At 32.9% G+C, this 13,818-nt stretch overlaps 1 protein-coding gene across 1 annotated transcript in view; it reads left to right on the top strand.

Annotated features, from left to right (window-relative positions):
- LOC100375842 (death-associated protein kinase 1-like) overlaps window positions 1–13,818 on the top strand; it is an 88,419-nt gene that overhangs the window by 13,943 nt on the left and 60,658 nt on the right. The window contains exon 3 of the mRNA XM_085507144.1: window positions 11,447–11,585. Within this exon, the coding sequence (XP_085363270.1) occupies window positions 11,447–11,585 (139 nt within the window). The remainder of the gene's footprint in view (window positions 1–11,446; window positions 11,586–13,818) is intronic.

Below are 13,818 nucleotides of genomic sequence, written 5' to 3'. Positions count from 1 at the left end.
TCACGGTATTAGAAAGGTACCTCCAATCGAAGCACACATAATCCGAAAATTACATTCATTGTATCCGGAATTATTATAATATTACTTAAATTGTCCATGAACACATATGTTACTTACCTAAGCACATAGGCTACTAATAATAGACAAATTTGGTATATAATGTACAGCAAATGCTTCGACTAATTGTATATATTCACCGAGTTTTAATTTGAAGTAGCTATCTGGGAAATAAGCGAAAATAAAACCAAGTGAATATATGTGTACATATATTTTGTTATAGAGAATTTTTGGTTCAACTTTTTTTGTTTTTTTGAGATTGCCCTATGTTTATGGAAGGTTGGGCAATGTTTATTTGCTATCAAAATTATTTGCTAATGTTTCCCAAGGATCTACATAGAGTTTATTCTCACTATTTTTGCTGATAAGTGAAATCTGCTAAATTAAATATCACGTACATCATGTGAGTGTGATCAAATAAGAGAATACCGGTAGTGATATTAAATGCATGAATACAGTAATTTGGTATTTGGCACCTTTGTTGGTTTTATCCACCACTATACCTTACTCCTCAATAATAATTAAACTATACAAAACAGTCCTTGCAAGTCTCAGATTGATGTGGAAAAGGGTGCAGAGATGAGACAGATACAAATGTAAACATGTGGCTATAGACGTTATGTGCAGGTATTTTGGGTCTATCTTTGAAAACTGTGATTTTGTGTCGACATTAGTATGACTCATATTGGAAACATGCTCAAGTAGCCAACTGCTTTATCTACCCTGGCTTTTTTCGCATAGTTTCTCAGGGTGCGTGTCAGTCTTGACGTATTTAGTGTAAAATCTCAACAAGGGTTCCGGTGTTACTGTAGAATACTTTATTTTTGCTGAAGGGATGATTCTGTGAAAATAAAATCCAGCGAATATACTTTTTTTCCCCCCTATATTTCACATTAAACTCATCAAAAATCAGTGAAAATAAATTCCACACAAAACGCCAAAAAAGCCTTTTCAGCGAAAATTAATTCCAGCGAAAATAAAGTATTCCACAGTATTTTGCCATTACATGGCTGTCATTGCATGTATAATGTCGATACCTGCTTGCTGAAGACTGGGGTTCATTTGTTCTTCATCACTATATAGTAGTTATATACACAAATATGAATTGCAGAAATGTTTATAAAGTTTTGAATGATAGTTTTTCAATATTTTTTTTTCAACTTATTGTCACAAATTCTCATTACACCTTCCATTGTTTCTTGATCCATTCTCGCAGATCTTTGTAGACCCATGAATGATGTACTGTGTTTGCTAGTTCGCGAAATAACTTTTCACGCCCGCACCCAGAACCAATAGCCCACATTCCACACCATTAAATTGTTCAAGGTAGTACTGAGACTTAGAGCTATGCGAGGGCAGTGTAGGTTATCATCAAACATCTAAACTGACTTTATGTCTGTGTTGCTGGCGGTCCCCCTCTGCAGGAAATTGACCAGCTCCAAAAGGGTCAGTCTCGTATGACACGTGTATAAGATGGCAACTGATAATAGACAACCCAACCTACGAAACCAGTCATGCACGAAAAAGTATTATTTTCACCTCACCATTGTGCAACTGAAGATATACAGGCGTACCTGTGGGTTTGGAATGTTAAGACAGTACATAGCATGACAAGTCTGGTCATGTGCCGCTTTGCACCTTTGCACCATTGAAACAACAGTGCCCCGGTTAGGCCACACACAGAAGAGTTAAGCATTCGTCAACATGCAGTCAATACAGCTTTAGAAAACTCTTTCACGAGCTTTCCTTTTTTTCCTGAGTGGGTCACATTTGGAGTTAGCAGTATGCATACTAAGTACTGGAGTGTAGTTTTGGTTGTATTATTTTGGGCAGGTGTTCGTTTTTTTCTCCTCTTGTTCAAAATCACAAACGTGCACCTTGGCTGAAATGTTCCGGTTATCAATTTACAGTCCTGAGTTCAGATTAGATTACTGTAACTGTCCTTCACCTCAGACTACAATGCTTTTGGGAAAGTGTGATTGAAACATTTGCATATCTAATATATCTAGATTTGCTAGATTGATATTTTTGATTGATAATTTAAGATGAAAGAATTTTTCTATAGTGACACTGGATGTTGTTTTGATGATTTCAATTTTTCCTAATTTGTAGATCAATCTCATAAATATATTCTCCCACTTAAGAGCATAATTAAAAAAAAGTCAACAAACTTTAAAAGTATCATTTATAAAGCCAACAACATTTTAAAAAAAGTACCGGGTATCGTTAAAAGGAGTTTCATTTGTTCAACATCAACTGTTTTTTGTGGTTATGAAGCTGTTTTTGTATCAGTTTTGTCTAATTAAAGAGAGTCAATGTCCGCAACGGGTTTAATTTTCACATTTAACTACCGCTAGTTACGCATGTACAATTTATTTATGCATCCGCTGCAACTGGGAATTATGTGGTTTTCGTAAAATGCAATAAAGGACAAATCGGCATATTTAAAATTTTTTGAAAGAATCTTCCTCAGATATAAATTTATTAAACTGTCGTGAAATGTTTAAATGTATTCAGATTTTAAAAGTAATTACACTCTGCAAAATGTATAAAAAACACACCTAGTTCACGAATGTTGTCATTGTGAAAGCGAAGCTATCGCTCTTTTCAAAGTTGTTCGCAGGTAGGCGAGAACTACATCTGAATGTTGATTTATTGATTTCACAAACATTTAATGATCTCAGAGTCGTAAATAAAACAAGCAATTATTTTTAATGTTTTTAAGTGTGTCATTGTTTGGTTCGTAAAACTCGCCCGTGGCTTTTACCGCACAGTTTAGATTTGATTGTTCTCTCTCTCTAATTTTGCATACATTAATTGTATACATTAATTGTTGAATATGGAAATGAAAAATTATTCTAGATTTAACATGTTTATATCTAATGAGATAAGTTTTGATTCGTCAGTACAAACTAATCTGTTGATGACATATATACGTACTTGCTGTATTAAAAACGTATCTACGAGAAGAATTGCATTTAAACCAACAGTTGCATTTATTTTAATATTGATTATTTATAATACAACTTACCTTGACATAGTCACACCTCTGCCATTTACCCGAGTGCATGCGCTACTAAGAGATCAGATACGATAGTATGTTGATCGAAACCACAGCTCATTACCCGGTAATATCTTGTTTTTAGTGTTGATAAAATTCATACACATGCACTGTGTTGTTATTCGCGGGGCGGGGTGGCAGGTGGCTACATCACAGACCATTCTATGTTGTTGGACGCACACCACTGTAACATGTATATCTATTGGCTCTGTGCAAGATGTTGAATGTGAAAGTCGGTGAAAACACCGAAAGTCAAGAAAACTTTTAGAGACAATCCTGATTGATTTATGTTGCACTGTTCTGGAGAGTCTCAACAACTTAACACTCAAGATGCAGTTTTCTAGAGTCATTTTCACCAGTGATGGTTGTCACATGGTGAAAATGCCTGGATGGTTCGCTCCAGAAAATAAGTTAGATTACTAATAGTGTACATTAGATTAGATTATTGATGTTTGTATTACTGTGGCCATATGTGGTCAAGGCATTCCTCAAACTTTGAATTACAACATCTAGTTTTGAAATGAATGTTGTCGCCGTACACATAAAGTATGTGAAACATTGCCATCAATATCTGTTCCCAGGAAATAAATACAAAGCTTTTTGGTTATGTCTTTTTCAGTTGGCATTCACTCTTTTATATTTTGGATGGTGTTAAATTTCTTACACTTTGATGAAAGTTTCATGAAATTAGCGCCTGGTAGGTGATAACTCATAAAAATATCTCCATATAAGGAATTCTGCTAATTTCATCTAATTTTATAAGATGATTGTTCAGTTTAGTCTGGTTTCCAGTTTTTCACATGGTTCATTTTAGATAGCTCTTTACATTATTTTGCTCTAAGAATGGAATAAACAAATTGGTGAATCAATTTTGCATGTGTTGACTGACACACAATAGTCTACTAACACGATGACACATGTACATATACACTCCAGATAAACTGCTATACAATATGTATGTGGGATGACAAGTGTTGTTTAATCAAAGTGTACCTCCTGCTGGCAAGTGACACGACAGCTTTACATTTTTTTTGCCTTTGTACGTGTACGTTTTTCAGAAACGATAGATTGAACAGTTGTGTATATAAATACATGTCTCAATCCCCAAGTGCTTTTGATAAAATTGTCCTCATCAGATATGGTTCAAAGGTATTCGGCTACGTTTAATAAGTGTGCTATATATGAACCTACAGACTTTAGAAAGGATTAGTTTTTCCACTGTGGAATTTGGCTGATAACTTAGAAATCAGGGCGAGAACCTTTGATCATCATCAGAGCATTGTTCAACAAGTTCTTGTTTGCACTGGTCAAAAACATTGAAAACAAAATTTGCTTTTTTGTCAATTTTTTTTCTATAATTTTTTACCAAATGGATATTATGTCCTATTTGGAATAGGTCCTGATAGATATTTAAGAAAAAATATGAGAAAATATTATGGGTTTTATTTTCTGTATGATGACATAAAATTAAATTGGCATAATTTCAAAGGTATGTTGCGTCAATTTTTGGAAATCCCAAAATAGATCATAATTTTCTCTTTTTTTTTTTTCAAAATTGTTGATGAAGAAAACCATTGTAGATAACGGGAAATTATGTCCTTTCAGTGCAAACTAAAAAAATGATTATTCTGAATAAAGTGAATAGTTAACAGGTGGTTGTAGTTTACCTTTGAGTTTTACCTTTGACTTTTATAACCATTCACAAAAATAAACTCGCATAATTGTTTTCTCATTCATTTGCACTGGTTGCCGGGTTGAAATGTTAATCACCGGATTCCTATTGAGTATGATAGCCTCTGATAGCACTCATTTGTGTTTTTGGTCTCAAAAATTCTATCCACAATAATTGATATATGCACTATTGTGTAGAAAAAAAGATTGTTTGCTTGTGGTGTTTGTCTGCTTTGTAAACCAAATTCTTGACTGATCCAGTTTTCAGTGTTACTGGTATTAATTAAGAGAAACATTATCTGTAATTCCCAAATGGAAATTTTGAGAACATTCTGCTGATATGAAAAAGTTGTTATATTAATTAAAAAAATAAATTTTTGCTTGATACACAATATAATCTATTTGCTGAAAGTATGATAGAAGGCTCCAGACGCTACGAAATACTGCTCACTGTTTTCTGTGTGTGTTTGGTCCGATAAATCATGGCGACAGATTTAAAGTAGAAATGAGCGTTTTCATCCTCTGACATTCCCATCAAGGTAATTGGCGATAAATTAACACTAGAAGAGAAAGAAAGCCAAGTATAATTTATTTGAACATCAAATCTACGTTAAAAACTGTGTTTGAGGAGCTTGAACAGGTTTTGAGAGCTCTCAGATATATTTCAGCACTGCAATCAGTAATCTCTGTCATGCGATCATGGAACGAACTTTCAATATTTGTTTACCCGTGTTAAAAAGTGTTTATGTTTTCCAGTTGAAGGATTGTGAACTTTTCGACTAAAAGGCACCCTGAGAAAGTTTACTGAGGCACGAAGTATGCAAGGAACCCATGATATCAATTGTGTTAAAAACTAGTTTTAGAGGAGGTAAGACAGAGACAAAAGGGGCGGAGTAATTGAACTGCTTATTTATACCCCTTTACTGTGTGTGTTGTTACAGTTTGATGGTTATGATGAAAAGAAAACAATCGGAGGATTCAGCTGATACAGGTTCTTTGCACGTAACCAGAACGGTTTGAAAGCCTTCAATAACTCAGGAGGAACAATCTTTCGGCAGTCGTTCTATTCTTGCCGTTATTCTTTTTAAGAGTTTCACGGTCCTTTTTTGTCTCCGACTTCAGTCTTGTCCTCAGGTGCTGAAAATTATGTAAGAATAATGATAAAGGAATGTTGATTGGTGAGGGGGTCTTTTTTTGTTCGCTGATTTTTAGTAGCTTGTTTATCTGTTATAAAGGGCAATAATCGTGACCACCTGTACCTGGTGATCTGTAATAACTTCTTCAGTTTTAATATCATGCACGTTGTAAAATTTATACTATTAAATGAGAAATATACAATCATAGGTTTTTATGTGTATGGTGCTTGTTGATGATTTTGTTTTCTTTTGCTGTTACACCGAGGTTAAATTTGAACAGTATATGAAACTGCAGAAAAGGAAGATTACTGTGGCATTTTTCCAATTACATTTTAACAAGACCAGTAGGAAAATAGGAATTGTGTGCACATTTGATCCAAAAGGAACTAAGATATGATAAATATATTCATGAAAATATACAGTTCTGTATGGTGACATCATGTCAAGAACCCATTCACTATAAATCATAGTGAAAAAATGTAATACATCGAAAATAAAGTTCTCGTAATCCGTCATATTGTGGGCAGCTATTTTGATCGACCTGGACCTCCCAGTATCCTAGTTACCTTGGGCATGCATGTTCCCATTATTGTGACGGGATCTTGGTATCATGTCACGCTACTTGCATACCCCAAGTAATGTACCTCTGATATAGTATACAAAAATTATATAAAATAACATAATAACATTTGATCGGAAATTTTATAGTTATCATCATTGAAGCAGCTGTCGGGTACATTTAGTTTGTGTTGTGATAGGAAATAGGCAAATTTTTTTTTTTGTTTAACCATTTTGTATGTCTATAATGATGTATTTTTCTATTTTTTGATAATTTTGAACCAAAAAGACATAATTTCCTATTAGCTGCAGGGCTTGATCATAATGTTTGAAACATTATGACAAAAATTCAGTGGGTTTTATTTTTTGAAAGGTGTAAAAAATTCAAATTCAATGCATGTGAATATGGTAAAAATTTCCTCTCGCTACACTTTTGTGTGCGATTTCAAAAACTACAAACCTCTGAGGATTCAACTCTTATCTACACGATTCTGTTAAGGAGACTAGAATTTCTTCTACAAAGGTTTTTTGTCATTCCTAATAAACCTCTTTGTTCGTAATTATTTATTTTCTGCATTGCATCATTCCTTGGGGAATACGACATCCTACCCAGGCACCATGGGAACTGTTTTGAAGATTTCTAGACTGTATCAAACATGAATAACTAAGAAATGTCAAGGTTAGATTTGCGATATACCCCGAAGACATCAGATTTCATTCTGTCAGTTGTCATCTCTTCAAACAAAAAAAGTAAATTGTTATCACAGAGATCAAATTCCCCTGGCGTTGCTTTAAATTTTCAATCTGTCACTGCCACGTTAAACTGATTCTTTTCCTGCCAGGATTTATGCTTGATTTGTCGCAAGTTGTCCCTTGGTGACATCGTTCAATGGTTTTGACTTTAAATGGCAGCTATCATCTATATGGCTGATATGGGAATTAATAAAAATGTATTGTTTAATAAACTGAAAATTTAATTGTTCATGGCATGGTGACTGTGCAATCGACCGTTGAAAGTCAGATTCATGTGAAGATATGCCAGATGCTGTGGTTGCCTAGTAACAATATGCCAAATACATGTGCATGCATGTACATATCAAATAATTTTTGGCACCCTTCAATTATATTATATTATATTATATTTTTAATAATATTTTATATTCAAGCATAATATTTTTATGTGTTATGAAATACAGAGAACAAACATTTTTTTATATTGTGCAATAAAATAACATAAAAAAACATGAAAGAAAAATGTGCACGTTTCTTATTTAAAAAAAACTAAACAAAGACATTTTTGTGTGATTATTTTTATCAGAACAAAATGTTGGTACAATATTTTGAACATTTTTATATATTTATATAACTTCATTGTTAATTTTGGATCACATGGACATAATTTCTTATTGGCTTTAGTTCTTCATTAAAATTTTGGGAAAAAATATGAAATATTTTGAGAAAAGTGATGTAAGATGACTCCCCCACTCTTTGTCTCCACAGTCAACGTGTGTGTCACTTCTCATGAAATAAACATGCACAGATTTCCATATTTTATTGATCAGCATCTATAGTATATCTAGTCTAAAATTAAAAGGAGAAATTATGGAAAAAAACATGTACAAAGCTTGCTGCTAAATAAAAAACTGATATTCATAAATCATGCATAATAAAGTACAGTTTCTGCATCCTTTGCTTTACATAGTAAACTGTGAACCACAGAAAATTTTCGGTGGTGAAAAATTCGTCAGTGACGTAAATTTGTGAATACAAACATCCAAAAAATCCTTAAATTGTGAGCAGCAGCGAAAATTAAATGGTTAACTGTATGCCGAAACATAAGATGGTTGTTGTCTTCAAACGTAGGTCTGTGTTTTAAATTATTAGAGCCCAGAAAACCGAAACACAAAAGTGTCTACTTTTACTACAGATTACATTACTTATTTGCTGTGTACAGTATACATTTAACAAACCAGTTTTAAGCAAACCCATTCGGAGTACTTCAGTTAAAATGTTCTCAAGCATCGGTTTTAAAAGCATGTGAAATCTGAACCTGGAAGTGTTCTTAAAGTCCACTTACAAATGTATCTTGGTTTACCATAAAACACTCTCCCTGATTGGCTAAGAAAATACTGATACATGACATGTGACCAGGTATTATCCAATCAATATATCTTATAAAAAGAATTAGTCCACACATTCGTGTGCATATAACTGCCCTACCTTAAGCGCTAATAAGAAATATTGTGAGTTGATTACACCACTCTGTCGTATTCTGATTTTATATGCTAAGTACGTCTAAGGTTTGTACGTACTTAACCTCTCGTTTTCCTTGATTATAGGAATGTAACAGCTCGCATGAATCATTGAGAAAAGGGAGTTTCTGTAATCAAGTTAATTGATATACATGGCCATGGTAACTTTTAAAATCACCTACATGTAATCTAAATGAAATATATATACCATGATTTTCTTTTCTAGAATTTATGGCTGTGTGTGTAGTTTTTTAAAGTCCCTGTTTGTTAGCACTGGGACTGTTTAATTCCACTGTGTATATAAACAATGTGAGATTTCATAACAAAAAGAGTGTAAACCGCTTTGTGATTCATGAGTGACACATTCAGGAAAAAAAAATTGCGCAAATTCTGTTCAAATATTCACTACTACAAAATTTGACTTTTGCAAAATTGCTTTTTCACAAATGCTATTGCAAGTAGCTCGTTAATTTCTAAGTGATTTCAAATGTCAAAGACATTACAAAATGGGACGGGGACTATGTCACCAATTTCACCTATGTGTTTGGTTCATGGATATGCTTTGACCTTTACTGCATCAATTGATCATTAAAACATCAACAAATGTCTTGTTTTTACTCGAATCTTCTCAAACCTAATAAATGACATTTGTGGATAAAACATAATTGTTTTTTTTTTTAAATAGATACTTCAAAAATTTTTTTATTTCATGTTTTCAGATTGTTCAAACACTGATATGCAAATGAGCAGCATGCTTATAACTGAATAAATCAACACAAACTTTAATTTATTTCTTCAAATGTTATTTTAGTTTGAAATGAGCTACAAAGTAAATTTAGGGATAATAGGATTGGAAGTTTGTGACCCAATAATCTGAAATTGTGCAATTATGGTTAGTTTTTTCACGACATATGAACACGCGACTTCACTCGTATAATCTGACGTTACAGGGTCACTCAAGAGAAATCCATACATGTTCATTAACTCAACCAGCTCCATAGGAACAATCGACGCAATTGTCTGAACGTGGCCTCGTTTCTTTTAATATCCATGTCAACCCCCCCAAACACAATGGGTTAAAATATTTTTCATGTCCTTGATGTAGGCAAATAAATGCTGTGAACAGGTATTTGTTGTATTGCAATGAAAAGACTTGACAGGCTCATATACTGACATCCGAAATTTCAATTATGTCAGTGTGTTTACCCAAAAGATTTCTCTTTCTCGCTGCCACGTTTGTTTGACGGACGTTATATTTGTCCCACTGGTTCATTCTGGAAGCAAAATCGCTAAAATAAGTTTTTATTATATTAAAAAAAAATATCTATTTCTTGTTCAACAATAAGTTAATCCATGCTATGGCACTCAGTGAATTATATTTTTTTTGGCTTGATGTTCATCTATACCAGAAAAAAACATTTGCTGTAGTAAAAATAATCTGGATATTTAGGTTGAGCACTTGTTGATTAGAATTTAGTCAGGTGTATGTTAAAAAAAAAGAATTTGTAAAATAATTCATATTTGTGTGATTTATCTCTGTTTGTGACTTACACACGTATGCATTTATTTTCACTTGCCATATAATTCTATAGTGTTCTTTTTAAAATGTATTCTTTGAAAACTGATACTGTGTATGTGGGTACAGTCTTGTAAGCACCGGTTGTAATATTATAAGCAGGTATCTGGTTCTCCAAACCAATATGTGGATACTTTACCCTACGCTCCAAATAAAATTCAAAACCTAAATCCTGTAAAAAGCAGAACAACTACATATTTAGTACACACAATATTTGAAGTGCACATCGTGTTTATTATTAGAGTTGTTGGTTCGATTGGGGACATCTGAGATAAGATTGAGATGTGAAGTTAATTATTTAGGCTAGGAAAAATTCTGTCTCTCGATCAAATTGCCTATTAAGAAAACATTCGCCTTTGGACATTTTTTGCAGCTAACTACACAAAATTTCTGGGTCATCGCCAATGGCAACAAGTTAAGCGTAATCAACTGCGAATGCAACCCATTTCAATCTAATATTTAGTGCCTTATATTAACCTTGAGTGCCGATTAAAGTCAACTTCACAAAATAAAAATCCACAGAATTGTTTCCACATTTGTACCCAAATTTTGATCGAAACTTGTAGCCAGTAGGAAATTGTGTTTATTTCGTCCAAAATCTTATAAAAAAAAAAAAATATAAAAAAATGCTAAAAATAGGCAAAATGTTGCACCAAACTATGGGTGGGAAAAATTGTCGTACTCAAAAGTTTAAAGTTGAATCTACAATCTTACATGAAAGTCATATTAAAAAAAAACAACTTTTGCTTCATCGCCATGTTTTAAAATTCCAGTGATACGAGAAACAGATTTATTTATTTTCTTGTCCTTGATTACATGCTGTCTTGTTGATATACATGTATTAAAGTTGACTTGAAGTGACAATAATTTAAATGCTTATCAGCAAAAATAAAATTCACATTTTTCTATACTGCATTTTGTATTCTATAGTCAGGTTTGGCATTGTAAATATGCTGCATATGACAAAATATGGTTTTCAAAAATTAAGAATAAAGATTACACAGATGACAGCAATATTTAAAGTCCAAATATGACATATTTTAATGATCCAGCATACAGTAAATGCAATTTCCATTTTATGTGCACTCTTTCTAAGGTCTCCAATTATTTATATTTTACTTTTCTCTATTTGTAGAGTTTCAGGGGGAGAACTATTTGAATTCTTAGCAGAAAAAGACCATGTTTGCGAGGAGGAAGCTGCCAAATTTACAAGACAAATGCTGGAAGGCGTGAAACATCTACATGAAAAAAATATTGTACATCTTGATCTAAAGGTAAGATCATGTGATTCAAATTAAGCACTCTCATTGGCTGACGAGGATTAGCCAATCATAATAGAGCTACATTTGAATTGACTAATAGCATGTTTTGAAAGTTTGTTGTATGCAAATGTGATTTGTTTCCCATGGCAAGACATCTTGCATCTTCTCCAGCATGTCCATTATGTTGAAATGATCTGGGATGCGTTATAAATGCTAATAATAAAAACATACATGCAGAAATTAAGAAGAATAATTGAAATGCCTCGGGTGAAGGAATTTTAATTTCATGTAACATGAATAAAATACTGGTTAAAAAGAAATTTCAGTCCCCTGTGGTTGTACAAATACTTGTACTTTATTTTAAGAAGGGTAATTTACAACTTATAATTGAGCTGATATGTCATTGGCTTGATTGAATCCTATTAAGGAAAAGTAGGTCATGCCCTCTAATACCTTATTTTTCACAGTTTGTTATTTCTGTCCTCCAGTAATTTCCAAAGGGTTGAAGGTTGCTTGATGTGATTTCACAAACCTATTATGAATGTTGTGGTTTGTTGCACGCAAAGATATTTTTCAATAGCGTTTTCTAAAAATGGAAAATGTTTGATCTTCTGCCTTGTTTTTGAAAAAGAATTGTATTTATTTTACCCTAACCAAATAAACATTTTAATAAAGCAAATATTAAATTTTAGTTACTGGGTAAGTTTTCTGCACATAAAATTGGATGACAACATCCGGACTGTATTGATAATCCTTAAAATAACTGTCAACGTAAGACTTAATTGCCATTTTTCCACATAAGTACCAAACTCATTTTTTTATAATATGTACTTGCGAGAGGATATGTAGATGGATGTCACCTTATTCCCTCAGCAGTTTCATCTATATAACCAGATTACTTTTAATTGCCTCAGTCAGTTGCTCCCTAAAGAGAGAGTAACTCTTGACTTAGTTGTTGTGCATGGGTAGTTCTACTCTAAATTGTTAGAATCATTCACAGCAGTAGTAAAGTGTGAACATGGTAGAAGTAAAAAAAATTGATTATGTTAATTATTTTTTTTATTAATATCTACCAGAATAAAAGGACCTTAAGGAAATTTATTAGTTGGTTTAAAATTTGTTTACATGTAGTTGCGTATTGTGCCAACTTCTTTTTTTCTCAGCATACAAGTTTATTAGTTTTGTGTCATTACGAAAGTTATAACTACATCGTACACGAGCATTAGCTAGTATATTCCATTAGCATGAAGCAAACTGTGAGAATTCCTTTAAATGAGGTTGACTCAACACAGCTTTAAATAAGTTTTAATAATTTATTGTGCTGGCATAGTCAACTACCAATATTATAACTGTCCTATCAAATTGATTTTCTGTTCTGTCATCCGTATCAGTTGACCTTTTCACCACCAGTTCCCTCTTTTAATCACAAATTCACAAAATAGTCCCATTTATGGTCTGCACTTTCTTTCAGAAGATTGGAACAAAATTAGCCAAATTTGTTGCGTAAAAACTGAAAGATTGACTCAAATTTTCACTGTTGCCTCCAAAATTAGTGTTTATTTCCAGAAATATTAAAGAACACATGTATAAGAAAAAAGTGCAGAAAAATTGGAGGGACAGGGTTAACCTTTGGTCAGCCATTTTTATTTCCTTGTTGTCATATGATAGGTGCATTGTTAGAAAATGATGACTGACAACCCCCATGAATTGTTTTTTGAGACCCCTGTGCATACATGTACATGTTCAGAGCAGGTTGATTACCATATAAGATCCTCGTTTGGTGTTTAATAAAAAATAAACATAATATATGTACCTACACATACATGTAGCATTCATGGCCAATTAAATTGTAAAAATGAGAGTCCAACAGAATATATCAAACAAAACACAAATTTGCCCATAAGATGCAGTTCTTAAAATTAGTCAAGCTTTTGTGAGAATATTATGCGATTAATGTGGCAGGAGTTGACCTTGACTTTCACTGGGTTAAAAACATTATTGGTAGAATCATTCGGTGAACCTGGATTGCACTTAAAAGAAACAAATTTGCTGTATTTTTATAATAAAATAGTGCATTCCGAAAATAGCAGGTGCTTACATCAACAACAGAGACTTGTCAACAGTAAAAAATAACTCTTAACGATTTAGTATACCAATATTGTTTGGTTTTCGTGTGATTTGATTTAAGATGCACTTCTAATAGAGCAAATGCAGTAAATCGAGTCCTGATAGCATTATGAATTCT

This window comes from Saccoglossus kowalevskii, chromosome 13 (genome assembly GCF_978046115.1).
Source record: "Saccoglossus kowalevskii chromosome 13, keSacKowa6.1, whole genome shotgun sequence".
Taxonomy (NCBI): Eukaryota; Metazoa; Hemichordata; class Enteropneusta; family Harrimaniidae; genus Saccoglossus; species Saccoglossus kowalevskii.
This window is presented reverse-complemented; position numbering and strand designations above follow the sequence as displayed.